This window comes from Felis catus, chromosome D2 (genome assembly GCF_018350175.1).
Source record: "Felis catus isolate Fca126 chromosome D2, F.catus_Fca126_mat1.0, whole genome shotgun sequence".
NCBI lineage: Eukaryota > Metazoa > Chordata > Mammalia > Carnivora > Felidae > Felis > Felis catus.
Window position 1 is genome coordinate 58,557,689 of NC_058378.1, and position 24,317 is coordinate 58,582,005.

The 24,317-nt window shown below is 42.7% G+C and overlaps 1 protein-coding gene across 5 annotated transcripts in view; it reads right to left on the bottom strand.

The window, feature by feature from the left end:
- LOC101086180 (dynamin binding protein) overlaps positions 1 to 24,317 on the bottom strand; it is a 114,335-nt gene that overhangs the window by 5,380 nt on the left and 84,638 nt on the right. For 4 of the 5 annotated variants that reach the window (XM_045040543.1, XM_023240827.2, XM_045040542.1 and 1 more), the window contains 11 exons: positions 19,274 to 19,467; positions 18,328 to 18,427; positions 17,019 to 17,166; positions 16,171 to 16,188; positions 15,262 to 15,461; positions 13,097 to 13,227; positions 12,046 to 12,150; positions 6,534 to 6,662; positions 4,672 to 5,004; positions 4,098 to 4,277; positions 2,326 to 2,524 (listed from right to left, as the gene is read on the bottom strand). In XM_045040543.1, coding sequence (XP_044896478.1) covers positions 2,326 to 2,524; positions 4,098 to 4,277; positions 4,672 to 5,004; positions 6,534 to 6,662; positions 12,046 to 12,150; positions 13,097 to 13,227; positions 15,262 to 15,461; positions 16,171 to 16,188; positions 17,019 to 17,166; positions 18,328 to 18,427; positions 19,274 to 19,467 — 1,737 coding nt within the window. Of the gene's footprint in view, positions 1 to 2,325; positions 2,525 to 4,097; positions 4,278 to 4,671; positions 5,005 to 6,533; positions 6,663 to 12,045; positions 12,151 to 13,096; positions 13,228 to 15,261; positions 15,462 to 16,170; positions 16,189 to 17,018; positions 17,167 to 18,327; positions 18,428 to 19,273; positions 19,468 to 24,105; positions 24,231 to 24,317 lie in introns of those variants that run through there. The other variant, XM_045040544.1, reaches the window with a different exon arrangement.

The window sequence follows — 24,317 nt, forward strand, 5'->3', positions numbered from 1 at the left end:
AAAAACGCTGAAAAAAAAAAATTAAAAAAAAAAAAGAAAGAAGTATCTGTCAAGGCAGGGACCTGGAGAATGTCACCTCTGTGCGAGGAAGGGCCATCTCCGTCTTCATCTTCAATGTGTTTTCTGTACCTAAGAAAACTGCTGCCACCCTTGTTACATCTGCTGAATGATGGGAGGGGTCCCCGGGGCAGATGGTGAGGGGTAGAGGGTCTAACAGCTGATCCTAATACTGTGGGCTTCCTGCCACCCCTCATCAGGATGGAGAAGAGAAAAGCCCCAAGGATGGAGCAGCCTCTTGAACAGCCTGGATCTTGACCAGGAGTCTTTCTATGAACCCGTCACCTGCTTCACCGGCCCATCACCCTCCAAACTTGTCCTTCCTTTCCCACTTCCAATCTCCATTCTTTGGGGAAAGCAGGAGTGGATGGGAGAGAGAAAATCCACAAAATACTTTCAAACTGAGAATGTCACAATTTTACATTCCAGTGGTGTGAACATAGATGTTTATTATATAGGCCCACAGTCCTTATTAAAATGCTTATTTAGGGTGTGCCTGGGTGGCTCAGTTGGTTAAACATCTGACTCTTGATTTCAGCTCAGGTCACGATCTCTCGGTTACCGAGTTTGAGCCCCTTGTCGGGTTCCGCATGGACAGTGCAGAGCCTGCTTGGGATTCTCTCTCCCTCTCTCTCCACCCCTCCCTCCTCCTTTCTCGCTCTCTCAAAATAAATAAACTTAAAAATAAAAATAAAATGTTGAGGGCCAGATGTGTTTTGGAATTTTGGAATTCCAATTTTTGAATTTTGGAAAAGGACTCAAGTACATATACTGTCTATGACATCTCCAGCAGTATCTAGGTCAACACCTCATAATTAAACCAATTCATGTTTCTAAAATGTATGACTATTCGCATCAAAAGAGATGAGTAATGATTATATATAGGCTCACGTCACTTTGTTTGGATTTTGCTATCAAATAAGTTCAGATAAGGGAAGATTTTGGCAAATGAATTCTTGTTTTTCAGAGCTTTTGGATTTGTGGAATTGGGGAGAAAGGATATGGATCAGTATTACTCTTTTTACTTCTCCTTTAATTCTATTACAAGCCCTGCCCCACCACCACCCCTGCTAGAAACAAACTATAAGCTATTTTTATTTTATTTATTTATTTTTTTTCAATTTAATGTTTATTTATTTCTGAGAGAGAGAGAGAGAGAGAGACAGAGTGCGAGCAGGGGAGGGTCAGAGAGAGAGGGAGACACGAATCCGAAGCAGGCTCCAGTCTCTGAACTGTCAGCACAGAGCCCAACGCGGGGCTTGAACCCACAAACTGTGAGATCATGACCTGAGCCGAAGTCAGACACTTAACTGACTGAGCCACTCAGGCGCCCCTAAGCTATTTTTAAAGCCATTTTCAGGGCGCCTGGGTGGCTCAGTTGGTTGGGTGTCCGAGTTGGGCTCACGTCACGATCTCACAGTTTGTGAGTGAGAGCCCTGCATCGGGCTCTATGCTGACAGCTCGGAGCCTGAAGCCTGCTTCGGATTCTGTGTCTCTCCCTCTCTCTCGGCCCCTCCCCCGCTCACACTCTGTCTCTCTTGCTCTCAAAATTAAACACACAAAAAAGTATTTATTTTTTTTCAACGTTTATTTATTTTTGGGAGAGAGACAGAGCATGAACGGGGGAAGGGCAGAGAGAGAGGGAGACACAGAATCAGAAACAGGCTCCAGGCTCTGAGCCATCAGCCCAGAGCCCGACGCGGGGCTCGAACTCACAGACCGCGAGATCGTGACCTGGCTGAAGTCGGACGCTTAACCGACTGCGCCACCCAGGCGCCCCCACACAAAAAAGTATTTAAACGCATTCCCTAGTCAAGAGATAAAACTGTTATGGAACAAAAAACTCAAAAGGCAAACAAAAAAATCTTTTCCTACAGGTTTAAATTCACACACTCACAAAACACGTTTACAGAGCTTGGAAGAGGACAGCTTATTTTGTGGTTCACTTAGAACAGGCTGAGAGGGCTCAGAACCGGTGGGCCGTAAGCACCACCCAGAAGAGCTGTAAAACATGGCGAGATCCTGCAAGGTAAGTAATGGAGCCCTCTCTGGAATTTGTAAAAACAAAAACAAAAACAAAGAAAGGTTTTGTTTCAGTAATGACTTGGGCCTTACACACTCTCAAGATGGACAGAACTTGTAAGGTTATTTTTCTCCCTTAATCAAATACTCTCACATTTTTTTCTGGCCAAGATAAGATTCGGGTATGGTCAAAAATAATTTGTTCCTCATTTACAGTTACAGTAATCTGAGGTCTAACACTCTTACCTCCATTGTCAATCAGCCAGCGGTTCTGACTGCCCATGGGGTCCTTCTTTTTGATCACGCCCACCAGGTCACCTTCCAGAAGTGAGACATCTAAGTCTTGAGCGGCATTGAAGTTCCGTTCTGCTTGGAAGAGTTTTTCAGGGGGATACCTTGCCAGAAGGGAGGCCCGAAGTTCTTCCGACTGTAGCATGTAACTTGGCTTAAAAGGTAACACAAGAGATATGATCAACAAAAGTCCTCCCTGCCCATCATCCCAGCAGCCATATTCAATCCTGACTCACAAGCTAAGTCTCAGAAATGGGGGCAGTGACGGCCAGCCACTCGCTACTCCCATCGGATGTTTTTGTGCCTGAGTCAGTCCGTGTGGCTGGGTAAAAATCATATTCTCATAGTTCATGGCTTAGTGCCTTTGTGGCTCTTAGGAAAAATGAACAGACTTAGTTCTACATCTGTTTATCTCGTGACAAAAAAATGCGATTAAAGCGCCACTTGGGGAGCCTGGCTGGCTCAGTCAGTACAGCATGCGACTCTTGACTTCAGAGTTGTGACTTCAAGCCCCATGCTAAGCATAGAGATTACTTAAAAATAAAATCTTAACCAAAAAAAAAAAAAAAAGGTGCCACCTAAAGAGTCAAAATATCTAAGGAGTATGACAAGGACTTCTTGTATTTTGCTGTATGAATCTGAACTGAGGCTTTCCTCATTTTGAATTCCCCATCTGTAAAAACAATTACTATTCATAAAAATTAGAAAAAACAAAAGTAGGGACATCTGGGTGGCTCAGTTGGTTAAGTGACAGAGTCTTGATTTCAGCTCAGGTCCTGATCTCAAGGTTTGTAGGTTCAACCCACATTGGGCTCCACGCCCACAGTGTCAGCACAGAACCTGCTTTGGATTCTCTCTCTCCCTCCCTCTTTCTGCCCGTACCCTGCTCTTTCTCTCTCTGAAAATAAATAAACTTAAAAAAAAAAAAGAAAGAAAAAGCAAAGGTAATAATAAATTTGATTCCCCCTTTTAAGGTAAATTAATGTCTATGAGATTATATGGAGCAAAATGTTGTAAACAGAGATCAGTAATCTTTTAGATTATGATCCCATATAATCTGGTGTATTTTACCCTACTTTTCAAAATATGGAAAAACTGAGTTCTGAAGGACTATAACTCCAGGTAAAAAAGTGGTCAGCTGCTAACAGTTTGGCAGTGTATCAGATAATTACCTTTTCCAATACATGATCAAACACAGAGAAGCCTGGCAGAATTAACATACCCTTAAATCCGTTTCCTTAATTAATTGATCAAAGTATCAATATTAATCCTTTACAAACTCCATTCACTGTATAGACTAAGATCCTAGAGTGCTTTTCGGAGGGCATTTGGAAATACATATCGAGTGTGAAAAAATCATAGGTGGTCACGAGCTAGGACCAGCAGTGATGTTCTGGAAGAGTGAAGGAAGGAGCCCGTGACAGAGGAGAGAGCTCGAGGACCTTTATTCTGCACTATGTTTGAACTCCTATTACATCACTAATCTGTACACGGAGCTGGGTCCATCAATAATAACAAGACAGCCTATTTGTACAGTGCTCACTATGTGCTAGGCATTTCTAAGTGCTTTCCATATATGATCTCATCTGAACCTTTTAATAACCCAATGATGGAAGTGTAATGGCCAGGCCTCAGAGACAAGAGGAAGTCATGGCTAGCACGGCCCGGACCCCACCCCCGCCAGAGTTGCCGCTCTCCACCTGTGCCCTCGCCAGCCCTCCACTCACCAGGCCCAGGAGCGGCTTCCGGGCCGACTGGCGGTCCACGGTTTTCCTCTCAAACGGCTTCCTGGCAGCCGGAAGTGACTCTGGGAAGAAGGTGAAAACCTGGAGCTGCTGCAGAACTCTGCTGTGCTCTTCGTGGAAGATGGCGATAAGGTTTCCCTCTCTGCCGGCGACTTTAAGTAACTGGAGTCCGTGGGAAGGGCAGGCGGAGAGAAAGAAGAGACAGCGGATGAAAGATCCCAGGACTGGCCAGGGTGCAGGGAGCGTGGCTCCCACACCCAGAGCACACTGCTCCTGTGCCACCGCAGGCAGGCTCCCACAGGTAGGCCCCGCTGGCCAGCTCCTCCCAGATCCTCAGGGTGGAAATCGCCATTTAGAAGCAACAGGCACCGGCAAGGATGGAGAATTCCGAGCCTGACAAGCTTGACCTGATGATCTATTTCATCTACCTAGTTTGAATGATTTCTCAAGAAACCCAAATGTGCGTTCCCAGAAAAACCCCTGGAGAACCTCAGAGATTTCCCCACCGCTGGCAGGGGAGGGTGGGACACACGGATGGACGACAACACACACTCACTGAAAGCAGAGGCTTCAGCTGCTCCAGCGCCTGGCGCACAAAGTCGCAATGGGCCTCGGCGTAGCCGTGGATGCAGTTGGTGAAGAGGCCCTGGGCGTACTGGTGGAACTTGGGCAGCTCATCCAGCAGCTGCGCGTTCAGGGCCTCGTAGTTGTTCCGGGCCGACTGCAGCTCCTCCAGAGTCTTCTTGTCCTTTAACTTCTCTGCCCGCTCTGTGCAGTTGTAAAAGTCCAGAAGCTTATCAAAGCGCTTCTGCACCAGCTTATGGGGCCCCGTGAACATGCTCAGTAACTGGTTTAGGGGAGAGATGACAAGCCGCTCTGTCCTTTCCTTCTGCAGGGACAAGGAAGTCACAACGCTCAGTTATTCCATACCCGGTATTTGTGGGTTTTAATTGAGGTGTAACCGATACATTAGGTTCAGGTGTACAACGTGATAATTCAATATTTGGATATATTGCAAAATGATCACCAAAACAAATCCAGTTAACATCCATCACCACATATATTTGTTATTCTCTGAAATACCCTTAAGGCTGATTTGTTATATCCTGTACCACCCGCTTTGTTGCTAGCGCACGAGCTAAACCCACACAGATCCAATAGTGTTCTATTGATCCAACACCAGATGGACTTGCACATTCTACAAAAATCTTCAATTTATAACCTTCATCCAATAATTCGCACATGCCAAACAGTTTGCAAAATATGCTAATCCCACCTCAGCTCCACAGCTAATGACAAATGCTAAGTCACACACATTAATGTGATGCTTGCATTACAACCTGGATGGGACAGTGCGTCTGGTATCACTTCTTACGTGCACACGTCTATGCAGCTTGGATTTCACTGAAGGTGTAGTTTTGTTACATCAATCTGGGGTAGAGAAGCTTTCATACACCCATAATACCTTTTCTAATCATGACTACTTGGTAATATCAATTTCTACTTCAAAAGATTTTTGTCTTTAATTTTTTCTAGAGGGACAGACATGGAGGGGCAGGATATTGCCACGTAAAGAAAATAAACACGAGGGGCGCCTGGGTGGCTCAGTCAGTTAAGTGTCTGACTTTGGCTCATGATCTCATAGTTTGTGGGTTTGAGCCCCGTGCCAGGCTCTGTGCTGACAGCTCAGAGCCTGGAGCCTGCTTCAGATTCTGTGTCCCTCTCTCTCTGGCCCTCTGCAGCTTGTGCTCTTTCTCTCTCTCTCTCTCTCAAAAATAATTAAAAAAAAAAAAAAATATATATATATACAGACACTTAAGTACATTACTTCATAAGATGCTACTGTTGTTGGAACACCTGCAAGTTCCCCAAGCGAGAATGAATGCTTTCTTCAGCTTAAGCCATTCAGAGATTTCCAAGAACCCATCAAACCCCACCCATCTGTTTCTACTCAGGATCAAACAATCCCATGTCTCTATTTAGAATTAACCCAGGCAATTTGGCCTTTAGTACTGTCTTTTTAAGGAAGTTCATGCCAAATCAAAGATCCATTTGTTAACTTCTAAACTATTCCTACATATTCCTTTCTAAGTTAGTACTCCGATAGTTGTTTTTTTATGCAGAGTTATCAATAGTGATACCAGATTAAATTTCCCACTTTTCCTGTCTCTTCAAACTAGACTGATCACAGCTAGAAAAAAATCTCTTTGAATCCCAAAGGCCAACCTGTCCTTTCAACTAATTAAAAGCCACTGTTCTGAATATAAAACCCCAATAGAATATAGCTAGAGGGAGACTGGTATTCCTGATGCACACACACCATGTCTCTGTGGAATTAACTTTTCCACAAGCTGGATGTTAAAGAATCCCAAGAAGAGGGGGCCCTATAAAAAGAGGGTTGAGGAAAGAGTCACTTACAAAATTTGTGAAGAGCTGATCACTGATGTAACGATGCACCCTCTCGAACTGCTCCAAGTCTCGGTGCCCCTTCTCCATGCACACATCCCACATGCTCACGGCAGCCACCACTTTCACACACGCTGATTCCTGGAGCCAGTTAGAAACAAATGCGGTAAGACAAACAGAACTTCCTAGCCTTCACCATTCATCCTGGGTAGCAGAATGGGACAAAAGGGGTCCATGATTAATAATTTTCTCTCTGGCGCAGTATTTTAGCTTTGAAACAAGCTCACCCTCATAAACTATGATTTATGAGCCACAGAGAAAAGCCTAAGGCTCTTAATTATAGAAAAAATGATGAGGGTTTTTATCAGCTCTTTAGCATTTCTTTATGTTCCTAATTTGAGGGTTTTTTAATTCATCAAGAGGTAAATTAACAAATTTGAGCCAAGATGATTCCTGCAAGATCACGATAATGAGCAATCGCCTCTCTTCCTACAAGTGTTGGCTCGTGTTGTCACCTTCTCAAAGACACTGGCCACCACCCTATACAGAATTACAGCCCCCCTTCCTGCACTCAGGCACTCCAGACTGCTCTGTCCTTTGTCACTGCAAAAATACCTTCTCATGGACAATATAATTTACTAATGCTTGCTTATTATCTCTATCTTCCTCCCACAGACCCCTAATAGCATGGAAGCTCCATGAAGACGGGGATTTTCGTCTGTTTTGTTCGTGGACTCAATTATCATTTGCTGAATAAATGAATAAATAAGTGAGTAAACAGTAAACTCTTCCTGGCTGATCTTGACCGTTATTAAATCCTGGGCTGGTTTTTTTCTGGCTACTTGAAACAATGCTGGGCTTTCACCTTCTTTAGTTTAAGTTCAGGGAATGCCTATTACTTTGATATTAACCCAAATAAAATCTAAATGTACCCAAAACTCCATTAATGTATTTCAAGGGCAAATGAAGTCCCCAAGCAAAAAACATCAGTGCCTCATACATCGGTTTGATTTTACTACATTTTATTTCATGGCATTTGCAGACCTCTAGTCTTTAGGTCCTATGCCTGTATGTGTAGACATAGCCAGCGTTTTGTCAGAAGGATAAACTGTAACCTTCCTAATTCTTCCTGAGTGGGAGAATGAATGTGGAAGTGATGTCCTCTTATATTCTTTTAAAGAAACGTCGCAAAGTCTCAAAATAGTAGTCCACGCACCAATGTAGATAGCAAAGTATAGTCAACGTCCCTCAGCTTATGTTCTTGCCAGCGCTCTCAGCTACTTTTATCTGGCAGGGCTTTTCATTTTATAAAGTCAGAGATGAAACTGTTCAACATTTTCTCCCTTCATTTCTGGCTAGCAGTCAGAACCAAACTGACCTGCCCATCAAATGGCCGTCAAGGTTACGTATATCCCACTCACTGCTATGGAGATAAGCCTTTTTTTTTTTTTAATTTTTTTTTTCTATATGAAATTTATTGACAAATTGGTTTCCATACAACACCCAGTGCTCATCCCAAAAGGTGCCCTCCTCAATACCCATCACCCACCCTCTCCTCCCTCCCACCCCCCATCAACCCTCAGTTTGTTCTCAGTTTTTAACAGTCTCTTATGCTTTGGCTCTCTCCCACTCTAACCTCTTTTTTTTTTTTTTCCTTCCCCTCCCCCATGGGTTCCTGTTAAGTTTCTCAGGGTCCACATAAGAGTGAAACCATATGGTATCTTTCTTTCTCTGTATGGCTTATTTCACTTAGCATCACACTCTCCAGTTCCATCCACGTTGCTACAAAAGGCCATATTTCATTTTTTCTCATTGCCACGTAATATTCCATTGTGTATATAAACCACAATTTCTTTATCTATTCATCAGTGGATGGACATTTAGGCTCTTTCCATAATTTGGCTATTGTTGAGAGTGCTGCTATGAACATTGGGGTACAAGTGGCCCTATGCATCAGTACTCCTGTATCCCTTGGATAAATTCCTAGCAGTGCTATTGCTGGGTCATAGGGTAGGTCTATTTTTAATTTTCTGAGGAACCTACACACTGCTTTCCAGAGCGGCTGCACCAATTTGCATTCCCACCAACAGTGCAAGAGGGTTCCCGTTTCTCCACATCCTCTCCAGCATCTATAGTCTCCTGATTTGTTCATTTTGGCCACTCTGACTGGCGTGAGGTGATACCTGAGTGTGGTTTTGATCTGTATTTCCCTGATAAGGAGCGACGCTGAACATCTTTTCATGTGCCTATTGGCCATCCGGATGTCTTCTTTAGAGAAGTGTCTATTCATGTTTTCTGCCCATTTCTTCACTGGGTTATTTGTTTTTCGGGTGTGGAGTTTGGTGAGCCCTTTATAGATTTTGGATACTAGCCCTTTGTCCGATATGTCATTTGCGAATATCTTTTCCCATTCCGTTGGTTGCCTTTTAGTTTTGTTGGTTGTTTCCTTTGCTGTGCAGAAGCTTTTTATCTTCATAAGGTCCCAGGAATTCACTTTTGCTTTTAATTCCCTTGCCTTTGGGGATGTGTCAAGTAAGAGATTGCTACGGCTGAGGTCAGAGAGGTCTTTTCCTGCTTTCTCCTCTAAGGTTTTGATGGTTTCCTGTCTCACATTTAGGTCCTTTATCCATTTTGAGTTTATTTTTGTGAATGGTGTGAGAAAGTGGTCTAGTTTCAACCTTCTGCATGTTGCTGTCCAGTTCTCCCAGCACCATTTGTTAAAGAGGCTGTCTTTTTTCCATTGGATGTTCTTTCCTGCTTTGTCAAAGATGAGTTGGCCATACGTTTGTGGGTCTAGTTCTGGGGTTTCTATTCTATTCCATTGGTCTATGTGTCTGTTTTTGTGCCAGGAGATAAGCCTTTTAAAAGAGTTGGGGGCTCAGGTATATGCTTGCTACACATTTAGAACATATGGGAAGAAAACACCCAATAGGGGAATATCAAAATCAGAGGGACTGGAAGGCAAAGTCCTAGACCAGAGAACACACTTGGGAGATATACCAATATTCGTTTTGCCAAATCTCTCACTTTAAACCAATGTGCTCCCTGAAAAGTTTTATAAACCCCAATTTTCACCTAATTATATACTTAAAACATGAAGGGAGAGAGCTTGCTATTTAGAAGAATAGTAGGGACATTTCAGATCATGGGGATTACTCAATAAATGATGACAGTTGGAAAACCAGGTGAAAAAAAAGCACATTGGATTGCTACCTCAACCTCATACAGAGAATTCCAGCCAGATCAAGGACTTCAACTTTAAAAAATGAAATAATAAAAATACTAAAACCTGGGAGATATTTATTATCTTGGAATAGAAAAGATCTTTTTTCAAGTATGACACAGAGCTAAGAGCCATAAAAGAAAAGCTTAGACCATGCAAAACTAAAAATTTTCTACATGGAGAAAATATTTACGCAAACTCAAAAGTCAACAAACCGGTGGTGGGGGGGTTGAATATTTGTAAACCATCATCTCAGACAAAGGGCTACTTTGTAGTATACAGACATACTACAAATTGATCAGAAAAAGACCATCAAATCAATAAATAAGTGCTTCGGGGTGCCTGGGTGGCTCAGTCAGTTAAGCATCTGACTCTTGGTTTCAGCTCAGGTCATGATCTCACAGTTTCGTGAGTTTGAGCCCCGCATCAGGCTCTGCACTGTGCAGAGCCTGCTTGGGATTCTTTCTCTCTCCCTCTCGTTCTGTTCCTCCCCTGCTTGCATTGTCTTTGTCTCTGTCAACAATAAATAAATAAACTTAAAAAAGTTTTTTTTAGATAAATAAATAAGTGCCTCAAAATATGGACAAATCAACAGAAAAAGAAATATAATGACTTAAAAATATCCTCAACTTCATTCACAAGGAATGCAAATTTAAACTATATTGAAATAGCATTTTTAACCTATCTTGTAAAGAGAAGATATTTTGATTTTGGTAACACTTTGTGTTAGCAAGGGATGAGGAAATCATTTCACACACTACTGGTAGGGAGTTTTCACTGGTATGATGTCTATGAAATTTACTAATATCAAAATTTACATTGCTATATGATTTGGCTGAGAAAAGCCAGGACTCTGGTCTTCAGACATACTCATAGATCAGAAAATGATGTATCCATAAGGATGTTCCTTGTGCCAATGCATCAATTCGTTTACCAACTACAAACAGTCTAAATGTCCATCAATAGGGGAGAAGTTCAATATGTTATGGCACATCCATATAATCAAATAGTGTGCAGGTGTTTAAGAAAAAAAAAAGGCAGTTCTGTGTGCATAGGTACAGAACGACTTCTAAAACACTACTGTGTGCAAAACCCAAGATGCTCAACAGTGTGTAACACACACACACACGACCATCTATGATCATCTATGATGAGAGAAGAATCTGATAAATGCAAACTGTCTATAGAAGGTGACTAGGAGACGGGTTGGAGGAAGAATTATTTTCACTTTTTACTTATCCCTTTGGTATCTTTTTTGTACTTTTCTGCTCAATTAAAAAAAATCACTTTTTTTTTTTTTTTTTTTTTTTTTTAGAAAGCAAAGGATCTCTTTTAAAGAAAACTGCTTGTTTCACAGGATGAGATTTTCATGTGTGAGGGCCAGGGGTATATGATATGCTTCCATAAACACGATTCTATGAAGTCCATAGAGGAATGAGAGAGACAAATAAAAAGGATTCGACTCCTCAGGGCACTTGGGTGGCTCAGTAGGTTAAGTGTCTGACTCTTGATTTTGGTTCATGTCATGATCTTGAAGTTCATGAGGTTGAGCCCACATCAGACTCTGAGCTAACAGCTCAGAGGTTGCTTGGGATTCTCCCTCTCCCTCTCCCTCCCTCTCTCTTTCTCTCTCTGCCCCTCCACTGCTCACACTTATGTGTGCTTTCACTCTCTCTCTCTCTCTCTCTCTCTCAAAATAAATAAATAAATAAATAAATAAATAAATAAATAAATAAATAAATAAATAAATAAATAAATAAATAAATATCTTTACAGAATAAAATAAAAAGGGTTCTAGTCCTGGCTCTGACCATGACGCAAATACTGCTTGGTATCCTCAGCCCCTCCAGCTCTCCAGAGCAATTCATGGTTCTAACAACTTTAGGGGCCTTTTGTATAGCAACTAAATTAGATGGCAATCAACATTATTAATAGAAAGTATGCCTCCATAGGAGCCATTCTCGTGTTTTTCGATCTTCGAAATGATCTTAACAAAATGAACTGTGACAAGTGCTTCACAAGTAACTGGATGGAGGAGACAGTAGGAAAAAGGTGGTGGGAAGGTAGAGATGCCAGGGGGAGGAAGAAGCTGGGCCACCCTAGAATTAACTCAGCGTGCTCATCCTCCAAATGCTGTCACCTCTTAAATGACCTACAGGGCTCCCAGGAACACGTATGTCAGGGCACAGTGGTCGTTGGAGTCCAGATTATTCAACATGCATTCCACAATATGCTGGCAAGCAGGAAAGCAGACAAGATTACACCCTATGTGATTCTTAGCGGAGCGCTGTCCTCACTCACCCGGATATGCTGGAGGTAGAGAGACAGGTCTCGGATAAAAGATTTGATCAATCTTTCTTGCATTCGAAAGTTCTTTTCTGTTTCTTCAAATGCTTCATCTTTTATCTGTTCACAGCAAACACGTGTTGTTAGCAGATTTGGATTCTCCCGCAACCTATCTTACGGGCAAAAGCATCTTTCTTAAAAATATCTTTTGTCTAAATTTTAAACCTTTGAGGTTTCCCCGAATCACACTGAATTGAATCGAGACACCCCTATGTGACCCTGAAAGATCTCCAAAATACACACAGGCCCTCTTAGCCTCACAGCTTTGCTCTCTTCCTGTCCCTGGAGCCCACCATGTTTGTTCACCCTGGTGCCCTGGCTCGAGCTGTCACCTTGTCTGGTATGCCCTCCCCTCTCCCTATGCCAAACTACCTTCTTTCTTTGAGGTTTAGATTAAATCTCTTGCCAACATGAAGCTCACTCTCACGGAGGTCCTGTTTTAAGTACTACGGCATCCAGAAAACAAACTGCAAAACTTAACAGCTGACTGCTCTCTAGCTGCTGTTTTCCACTAATTGCACGCTGCATATATGGAAGAGTAGAATGAAGCCTGGTGACTTCAGATCCACTCTCAGCAATGTGCATGACCTGTTTACAAATTACTCAATTTCGCAGACTTTATGTTTCTTTATTTGTGACGTGTGGTATTGAACGATGGTGATCTCTTTAATCCCTTCTAGCTTCATGTCTACAATTTTGTCTCCCCAAATAGATCATAAGCTCCTCACGGGCATCTAAAACCACATTAACTATGATATAGTGACCGATTTGGCCTGATTTGTCTTTGTACACATCATAAGCAGCTCACCAAAGCACGGGTGAAGGTTGGGGGAGTGGGGTGGGTGGATTCACCTACCCAGTAGCTGCAGGGTCCTGTATCCACCAGCTGACAAATACTAAAAGAGGTACTAAGAGGGGAATCATGCAATCGACACCATGCAGGCTGCCCTGGGGAACCCCAAAACTCTGCGAAGATGTGCCAAACCTTCAAGTGTGGGAATCTCACCTGTGGAGCAAAGCCAGTGAGGTGCTTCAGGTGACTGCTAACTCGGTTGGATTTCTTGATGATGGAGTGGATGTTCAGTTTGGAAATTTTCTCCATGAGGCTGTCTTCATCACCTTTTCGGTACTTGAGGACTAGGGAGTGAGTCAAGAAAGCCCTTCTCTGAGCATGGACAGACTACAAAACGAGCCACAAAATGAGATCAACAACCCAAACTAGAGCTAGTGCTTGTATTCAGTGAGCTCATAACTGACTACAGACAAAACATGAATAAAGATCACCATTATGGACGGACGGGATACTTGACAAAGCACAGAGAGAGACTGTGCAGACTAGGGGTGGTGAGGAGCAAAGGAAGCAGAAGGGTCAGGAGAAGAGTCTAAGATTTGGAGTCAAGGAAACTTGTGAGCTCAGTGCCTGGGTCCATCATTTCATCAAGGTGTGGCCTTCCATAAATCAGTTGACTTCTCTAAGCCTCACTTCCTTCTCCAATAAAATGTAGAAAGGAACACTACTTGCTTTATAAGACCATCTTAAATGGTCTCCTGTACAAATCAGATGTATTATTTATTTATTTTTAAGTTTATTTATTTATTTTGAGACAGAGCAAGCAGGGTAAGGGCAGAGAGAGAGGGAGAGAGAGAATCCCAAGCAGGGTCTGCACTGTTGGCACAGAGCCCAACGCTCAAACTCACAAACTGTGAGATCATGACCTGAGCTGAAGTCGGACGCTTAACAGACTAAGTTACCCAAGTGCCCCAAGATGTATTTTTCATTTGAATGTTTATTCATTTTTGAGAGACAGAGAGAGAGAGAGAGAATGAGTGGGGGAGGGCAGAAAGAGAGAGGCAGACACAGAATCTGAAGCAGGTCCAGGCTCCGAGCTGCCAGCACAGAGCCCCGATGGAGGGCTCAAACCCACAAACCTCAAGATCATGATCTGAGCCAAAGTCTGATGCTTAACCGACTGAGCCACCCAGGTGCCCCCTGAAATGTATTTTTTAAAGGTTTCATTTATTTTGAGAGAGAGAGAAAAAAAGAGAGCAAGTTGGGGAGGGGCAGAGAGAGCGAGAGAGAATCCTAACCTGGCTCTGCGCTGTCAGCACGGAACCAGAAACAGGGCTCGATCTCACAGTTCATGAGATCATGACCTGAGCTGAAATCAAGAGTCAGATGCTTAACTGACTGAGCCAGCCAGGTGCCCCACAAATGAGATATTTATATCCAATTGTCTCACACAGTAAAAAGCTATACAGGAGTCATGTGATTAACTACTGTGTCATACCTTAGATACAATATCAAGAAAAGCCTGGAGATGCCAGAAGGGTTGCAAGAGAACTGGGAGGCACCACGAAGGCACACTTTATGGTTGCAGGAGATGAAGACGACATTACATTAGGAAATATGAACCAAGACAAAGGGCTAGATAGCCCAAGGGCTTGAACAGCACAGTCAACATTACATACCAGTGTGGGTGACGAGGTGGAAGCAGAAGGCAGAGAAAGAGGTTATACTCTCCATTCTTTGCGGATATGACTAACAAACCAGGTTAGCCTGGTCACCATGCATACTCATTGAGCATTCAAATTAGAGCCTCATAAGAGGTTTGATGAAAAGAGAAAAGAAACGGTCTGCTTCATTCCACATAATAAAGAATGCGCTGGGTGGTTTGGCAACTGGCTGCACAGTGCTGGGGGCGGGGCTCAGACCAGAGAGGAGTCACGTGACCCAGAGACGGGGCAAACTGGGGTTTTCTGGAAGAAGGTGAAAATTCCTAACTGAAGTGGAGGTAGTAAAACATCCGACCCGACATATGCAGGAGGACAAATCTAGGCACGGGTGGAAAAGGATCGCCTTCAATGAGCTGCGAAGGGAATCACCGGTGCCTGCATAAGCCACTCTCCAATCAGTCTTCACATCCTAGGGGAAGACTTACTGTTCTACGCTTGATCACAGATGCCTTACTTCTGCTGCTCCACGGCTGTACTCTCCTTATGTTATTGCTTTCTTTTTCATATCCATTTCCCCCAAATTCTGCCACCATTTCTTCAAGCACAGCCCTGTTACCCACCCTCTGCCTTGCCCATCTCTGGTGAAGTAACAATTCTTCTGATTAGGAGAGCGTTCTCAAGGGCATTCCTCCTTTTCGGCAAGTATGCTTTTCTTACCCAGGTCCTTTCGACGTTTATATTCATTAATGTTAACGTTGATCTCCTTGACTGCCAGGACTGCATTGGTTAAGGGCACTTTATCGGGGTGAGATTCTGGGGTGGAATTCAGCAACTCCATCAGCAGCAGTGGGTAGCGCATTACTCTCTGGACTGGCTTGATGAGGAAGGAGCCCAGGTTAATGTAATTTGTGCATCCCCTGTAAGAGAGGGTAAAACAGAGACTTTTAATCAACCGCCAATAATACAGGGTCTATTTTGTAGCAACGTGGATGCAACTGGAGAGTGTTATGCTAAGTGAAGTAAGTCATACAGAGAAGGACAGATACCATATGTTTTCACTCTTACATGCATCCTGAGAAACTTAACAGAAGACCATGGGGGAGGGAGAGTAAAAAAAAAAAAAAAAAGTTAGGGAGGGAGTCAAACCATAAGAAACTCTTAAAAACTGAGAATAAACTTGAGGGTTGATGGGGGGTGGGAGGGAGGGGAAGGTGGGTGATGGGCATTGAGGAGGGTACCTGTTGGGATGAGCACTGGGTGTTGTAATGGAAACCAATTTGACAATAAATTTCATATTAAAAAAATAATAATACAGGGCCTATTGGTGGTGTCTGTGATTCTTAAATAAAGATAGTTGTGTTCTCTCACCCTCCTTTCCAATTTCATGTTTTCAACGAATATTTTCTGGGCACCTAATAAATACCAGGTACTGTTCTAGGTACTGAGGATTTAGCAGTGACCTGTCCTGGTGGAAGGAGACAGGCAACAAGCAAACATTACATGAAGTGTCATTTGGTGGGAAGAACTATGGAGAAAAATACAGCACAGCAGACCTATTCCTAGGTTTCTGTCTATAAAGGAAGAAAATAAAGAAATGAGCTTGTGCATCAAGGGCAAGGGACTCACCATTCTGTGTACAGGCTCCTACAGGGCGGCGGGCATGAAAAGAAAACAGACAGCTGCTTAGAGGTGATACTAATGCCAATTTTCAATTTCTCAGAATATATTAGTTCAACTAATGCCTTATCAGCTGGGCAGACAAAAAAAATCACATGGCATAAAAGGAAAATTATGAATATCTGTGGAGGCATATCTAGTCCACTAAAAAGTTAATAAGCCCCTAACTTCACTTTGATCTACTTAGACATACATTATATCCTTATAACCTACCTCTCTAACTCCAGGAGAATCTCACCTGAAGGTCAAGAATAAGTGAATTTGGTCTTCTTACCTACACTCTTGTTAATTTGGACCAAACTATCTTTCTGGCTGCTTCTTACCTGAACGTGCTAATTTAACACTTTTGTATCTGTAGACACAAAGCAGGAAGCCACTTCAGATTTTCAAGGAAAAAGGGAATAAGAAGAGCAAGTTGCAGAACAGGACTTGAGTTTTAAAATAAGATAGATGTTGCGGTGCCGGTTAAGCGTCCGACTTCGGCTCAGGTCATGATCTCACAGCTCGTGGGTTCGAGCACCCGCATCAGGTGATGTGCTGACAGCTCAGAGCCTGGAGACTACTTTGGGTTCTGTGTCTCCCTCTCTCTCTGCCCCTCCCATGCTCACACTCTGTGTGTGTGTGTGTCTCTCTCTCAAAAATAAATAAACATTAAATAAATAAATAAATAAATAAATAAATACATAAAGAAATAAAATAAGATACGTGTCACAAGAAGTCTAGATGTATGCATGCAATGACTTCTACAAGGCAGAACTAAAGACTTATGATAGAAGTGAAGCAGACAAAACTCCTACTTGAGATCGGCCAAGGAGTCCTGAAGATGCTTCTGGATCTTCTCATCCTTCTCATAGATTTCCAGCAGTGAAATGGCCTCATCGTGATTCTGGCAGTAGACCTTGTACGTTCCCTCAAGCTCATCCCGGTGATCAAGAAACACAGGCCCTTTGGAATATGCATAAACATACAGAGTGTTTAGTAACTTTCTTCTCAGTATCCTCAATGTAGTTTTATCACAATGAATAATAATGAGACTATCCATCCAATTTATAAGAAATTTCCATGAAACCGCTCAAAATTATATTTACTTAAAGCAAAATTTAAGAGGACCATGTCATCACGTATTTATTTTTCAGAACACACACACACACAGAACTCGTCCCGGAAACTGCCTCCAGTCCCCTTTCAGTCAGACACAGTAAGGTGTCTGCAAGGGTTCCAACCTTGACTTCAACCTCATGAGACCCTGAGCCAGAACTACCCTGCTAAGCCACTCTGGGATTTCCTCAGCCACAGGCTCTGTGAGATAATACACGTTTCTTATTTAAGGTTGCTAAGTTTTGGTATAATTTGTCACACAGCATTAGATAATACAGTTCCCTCGTTTATTAAAAGTAGATCGCTGGGGCGCCTGGGTGGCGCAGTCGGTTAAGCGTCCGACTTCAGCCAGGTCACGATCTCGTGGTCCGGGAGTTCAAGCCCCGCGTCAGGCTCTGGGCTGATGGCTCAGAGCCTGGAGCCTGTTTCTGATTCTGTGTCTCCCTCTCTCTCTGCCCCTCCCCCGTTCATGCTCTGTCTCTCTCTGTCCCAAAAATAAATAAACGTTGAAAAAAAAAAAAAAAAGTAGATCGCTGTTTTTCAAACATTTTTTTGACAATGACCCACATGAATAAAAACATTTTAAATCATGACTCATGTACTTATATGTAGAATTGAAATAAGAAGTAAGTTTCAAAAACCTGTAGCTATGCTTATTATTTATAGTACACTCTGATATTTTCTATTTTATTTTATTGAAAAAAGTACGCTGGGTGCAACTTACTGTATTGATCTCATGACCCACTAATGGTCTACAACCGTCAGTCTAGAAAACATGAGACCAGGTGACATCTAAAATATCTTCTATTGCTAACATCCTGTGTCACATCAAAGCAGGGGGCCAAATAACCTCTGAACTAAGTAACTGAAACTTCATTTTCCTAGCAAAGCTTCATTTTCCCATTTAGTACCAGCGAAACTACTTCACCCCCTACTTTCTATCCATGAAGTTAAAAAAAAAAAAGGGGGGGGGGAAGCTGCTTCTGAAGCAATGGCAGGAGCTCATACCTACAGCATCGCTGATTTCCAGGTCAGCCAATAACTGCTTTGAGACCTTTATCACCATCTGCATATTTCCAAAAAGTCCTTCAAAATCAATGTTTGGTATCTGAGAAAGGGAAACAAAACATAAAAACGCATGGAAATGAAATTAATGACATATCATTCATATTAGGAACATCTCTTCAAGGATGGTACAAAATTGTTCAAGGTCATCTTCACTCAATGTCACAAAGTTCCCAGAATAGGAATGCGCCAACATTTTCTTTAGTGTCACTTGTCCTTAAGCCAATTACTCTCTGCTTTACTCCCCTCCTCCACTACCTTAGTAAAATGACTACTACCAATTTGGTCCATAATTACATTGGGATACAAATTTCCATCCAGTACCCAAAATCTGATGGCAGTGCCCACTTCCTATACTAGTTCTTAGGAGTGAATGCTCCAGAAGTACAAACTCAAGCAAAGCCCTGATGGCCAAGTAAGTAACAGGAAGGACAGTAAATCCCCAGGGTGCTGTTAACTGGTTTTTCCTATCTCCAGCATCTAGACAAGTACCTGGCACATACACCACAGTCAGGGTTTCCTGAACACACCCTGTACAGTCAGGTGCTGGAGGCTGTAACCCCTCATCCCCAGACTGTATTATATTATTATACAACCTTCCCAATAAAGTGACAACCCAGACTTCCTGGAAATGTTTTCAGCAGGAAACGTCCTGGGAGCTACTGCAGTTAAGTCTGGTAAGTTAACGGTGGACTTGAGAAGGGACAGGTGCTGAAAGGGTAGGTCGACAACACAGGTATGTTGGGACCCTTGAAGTAAGGGCGGCAGCAGCAGCCACAGACTTTATTTGAAACCCAGTAACTCTTGTGGGGAAAGCGCCCATATCCTAATGCTCTAGGCTTGGAGAATCACATTCAAGGTAAAGCAAACTTGCTCCCACAGTTCCCACCTGTGCCTGCTGCAGAGGCACCATGATGTGCTCAATGCACATTTCCAGATCCCGAATGTAGTCTCTTTCCGTCTGCAGAAGTTCTTCTATCACCTTGGCTCTCTTCTCCAGCATCCTCTGCTCTGGGTTTTCGGTGTACACAGACCCAGGAGGGGCCACCGGTGATGAGGACTGGGAGGAGAGGAGCGTCATTTCTAGAACGAAAGACAGAACCGGTCAGCAGCTCTGGGTGTTGAAAGCAAGACTCTTCAACAGTTTAGGCTGAACAGAAAACATTCCTTGAGAACCAAAGTCTCACACCTGTCAACCATCAGGAGTTCCAGTCACACGTCCGTTCTAATCATGAACAGATGAAGGGCTGAGAACTTCTCTCATCTGGGTGATAACATTTCTAGAATTTGTCCTAGAAAGGAGTAGCTGGCCCATTTTAGGGCCAACCTAAACCTCTTGGGAAAGAGGTTGAGAGAGGTGCAGTTCTCATAAAGAATTGCTTTCACTTAATTAGGTATAAAACCCAATGCATGAGGTCAGCAGCAGAAATACCAATCTGGAAGTTAAAAACATTGATACAGCAAATTAAAAAGAATATTATGGGGAACATAACAACGCCAACTAAGGAGAAGACAAGAGTTAGATAGGAATTACCGAGAGACTGTAGGGCCTACCATGCTCCAGTCACTGTGATAGAGGATTAACATATACAATGAAATATACAAAAATTATTTAGATTCTCCATATCAACACATTAATGAAGACTGGAGTACCCTGTTACATCAAATGCCCTAGAAAATACAAAGGTACTAGAAAGATGAAGTTCTTTTTAATGGTATCATGAACCAAAAGAACCCGTATAGAACCATACTTCATGATCTAAAAATTAAAACAACTATGTACCCTGTCATTAGCTTTTACAATAACCTATTCATTAGATACAGATGATGAGAGTTATTTATACAGATGGGATGGCATTTGTTCATTTAAAATAAACATTAAATACGAAAATAAACAACTGAAAACAATTCCACCAACGAAGCAACCTCTGCTCAGTTTATTTCAAATTTCTTAAGATCCACTTTAAAAAACCTACAAATTTGGTAAGTAAATATACTAGTCTGAGTGTGATCACAAGAATATATTTACCAGATATGAGACGCAAAACACCTTAGTGCTTATACCACTTACGGAAAACTAGGCTTTCACATCAGATTTTAATCTCCAAAAATCTTCCCCACTGCCCCTTCTCTAAGAATTTAGGAATTCCAATGTTTAAAAAAGAATGCACCCAGTTTCTAATTGTACTCTGTTTCCAAAAACAATTCTCCACTAAAAAAAACAACAACCCCCCTCCCAAAAAAACAGAATTCTTTGGAGAAACGGATAATTGCAAGACTGAGGCAAAAGAAGTACAGATGAACCTGAAACATCTAATGGCAGAAAGTAAGAAAGTGCTCAATAAAATGATGGAGGCATTTCAAAAAGGCAAGGAGCCAGCTTGAAGTGGCTCCTATTGGCCAAATCTGGTACAATCTGAGTATCAAATAAGCACAGCAATGGACTGTCCATTAATACTAAAATAAGCATCCAAGAGTTCATATTGATAACATATAAGTACATAAATAAATGGGGCAGAAGACCATGTTTTTTCTTATGGTATAATGTCAACTAATAAATACAGAAGAAATTATGGGAACTAGAAAATCATCATTTTGCAATATCAGAATAAAATTTGGTCCAGGCACAAATCATCAACGGAGACTTCTGGTGTTGGTGGTGAGTCTGATGATGATCAGGATATTTGCAAAGTTTTTAGTTAGTTATGACAAATCACTTATTAATTACAAAAATGAAAAATAGTGACTCTATATGGTGGAGAAAGGGAGAGTATAATAGCTGAGTAATCAAAATTCACATCACCAATAAGGGACAAAGAGACATCATGTTTCTTCATTTGTCATATCTAGAAACAACACAGTATCTCTTACGTGGTAGTCAAAAATGCATAATCTGAGGGGTGTCTGGGCGGCTCAGTAGGTTAAGTGTCCAGAGTCTTGATTTTGGCTCAGGTCATAATCTCACAGTCCCTGAGATCAAGCCCTGCGATGGGCTCTGCGCAGACAGTGGGGAGCCTGCCTGGGATTCTCTCCTCTTTCTGCCCCTCCCTGTGTGCTGCTCTCTCTCAAAATAAATAAAAAACATTTTAAAAATCTGAAACAAATCTTGAGGAAAGATCAGACAAACCCAAACCGAGGATTTGCATTTTTCAAAATGTCATGTTTGAAAGACAAAGAGGGACACCTGGCTGGCTCAGTTGGTGGAGCATGCAACTCTTGATCTTGAGGTCATGAGTTCGAGCCCCACATTGGGGGTACAGTTTACCCCCCCCCAAAAAAAAAGAAAAGAAAAGAAAAAGAAAGAAAAAGGAGGCCTGAGAGACAGTTCTCAATCAAAGATAACTGAGGAGGGGCGCCTGGATGGCTGAGTTGGTTAAGCATCCAACTTCGGCTCTAGTCATGATCTTGCAATTGAGCTCAGGTCATGATTTTGTGGCTCATGAGTTTGAGCCCTGCGTTGGGTTCTGTGCTGACAGCTCAGAGCCTGGAGCCTGTTTTGAATTCCGTGTTTCCCTCTCTCTTTGCCCCTCCCCTCCACATGCTCTGTCTCTTTCAAAAAAAATAAATAGGGGCGCCTGGGTGGCTCAGTCGGTTAAACGTCCGACTTCAGCTCAGGTCACGTCCGACTTCAGCTCAGGTCACGATCTCGTGGTCTGTGAGTTCGAGCCCCGCATCGGGCTCTGGGGTGATGGCTTGGAGCCTGCTTCCAATTCTGTGTCTCCCTCTCTCTCTAACCCCTCTCCTGTTCATGCTCTCTGTCTCAAAAATAAATAAACGATAAAAAAAAAAATAAAGAGTCATAAGTGGCAAGTTGAGAAGAGAAACTCGTTTTTGAAATTTGTTATCTTTGGGGCACCTGGCTGGCTCAGTCGTTTAAGCATCCAATTCAGCTCAGGTCGTTATCTCGCAGTTCGTGGGTTCGAGCCCCTCATCAGGCTCTGTGTTGGCAGTGCAGAATCTCTTGGGATTCTCTCTCTCTCTCTCTCTCTCTCTCTCTCTCTCTCTGCTCCTACCCCACTAGCTTTCTCTCTCTCGCTCAAAATAAATAAATAAATTTTAAAAACAAAATAAAATAATTTATTATCTTTCTTATTTTAGTATTATTGACATACAACATTTATACTAGTTTCAGGCGTACAACATAATGATACGTTATTTTTAGAAGAAACTCATTTTTAATGTAGGGCTAAAAAGTTCTGAAAGGAAGAACATTTATTGAATCCCTATCGCATGCAATGAGCTTTATGTATTTATGTCCCTGAACTCATTTAATATTCATGCCAAAACTCTGAAGTTGTATGATTCCTCGATTTAATAGAAAATCTGGGTTTTGAGAAGTTGCCCCACTTGTCCCAAGTTATGTAGAGAGTAAATGGCAGCTGTGGAATTTGAATCTAAATACATCTCAATCCAAATCCTATGCACTTAATCCTGTACCATTTTGCCTCCCTAGCCTGGAATCTCAACTAGAAAAGGTCAGGGGTTTGTTTATTTGCTTCAAATCTGGAAAATTCTCTGGAAACGATTCTATCTCGGGAATCAAAGTTCTCTTAATTATTATAGTTGAAAGCTTAGAATACCACCAAGTACTCATCAATCAAACGCCAGCAACCTACACTAAGAAACTCAGATTTTTATAAAAAGAGAAAAAAAGAAATGGTAACAATTCTTTTAACCTACCAGCATGCTTTTTTTTTTTTTTTTGCAGGTGCATTTATAAACTCTTGGCCCACCTTTAAATAATAATAATAATAATAATAAAACAGGAACACTTTAGCATGATTTAAAACCCCTGTGGAATGTATCCGCAATTCTGACAAAATTATTCTACATGCTTCTGAAGATGTAGATGACCCTTCATGACCCCTCAAACTCTACACACATATGACTTCTCAAGATTAAGTCAAACTAGAAATATCTGACTTGAAAGGACTCCAAATGTAAAACTCTTTTATTATTCCAAATACGTCCTAAGGAAAAAGTCTGATCTAAAATTTTAGTATCTGGGACAACCAAGTGAGAGAAGGTGGCCTCGCCGCTCCAAGCTGCAGCGGAGATGGGCTGTGAACCCTGCACTTCCCTACTCTCGCTGGGTGACCCCGGCGAGTCCACTCTTGCCTCTGGGCCTCAATGTCCTCATCCGTAAAATGAAGGTAATAATGTTCACTTTGCCAAGCTGCTGAGGGAATAAACAAGGTAATAACTTGACACAAGTTAGTTTTTTTCCCAACTTGGGTCAGAAAATGCTGTCCGCACCAGATTAAGGTAAAAGGCACCACGTAGAAATGCTCTGTCCAGATACTACAACATTTTGCTTTTCCATAAGAACAATAAAAGCTGAGGAAGCCCAGTAGTAGCCTACACTGCAGGGTGCGGACCAGATCCCTCCCCCTCCCCCCCCCCCCCCCCCCCCCCCCCCCCCGCCCCCAGGATGGCCCTGTAGGTGTTTAGGAGCTGGAGCCTAGGCTGACTGCACAGATTTACTTTCCGGGATAAAACAATTTGCACTGGGTTGTATTTTCCTTTTGTTCCCCTACCCAGTCCCCCCGCCGCCCCCCCACCCCCCGCCCCACAAAACCTTGATCCCACCTCCTCTCAAGATCTCCCCAGCCCTCAGGTTAGTGCGCGTCATCAGGCTCCTTCCACGGTGTTGTGAGGAAGGGACCCAGTGAACCCGCAACTCCACAAACCAAAGCAGAGTAGCAGAGAAAAGCCACTCACTTCTTCCTTCCTCTGAAAGCTGGCTCCAGGTTTGGTGGCGAAAATCTCAGAACTGCCCCAAGGTCCCAGGCTGCCCCAGCTGCCCCACCTGTTGCCCCGGGCCCGGCATCCCAGGAGGCACCTGCGGCCCCAAAAGGCTGCGGTGAGGACGTGTGTGTCCCAGGGTAACCAGCCGAGTATGGTCTTCCCAGGGCTCTGGAATGCTCCGCAAC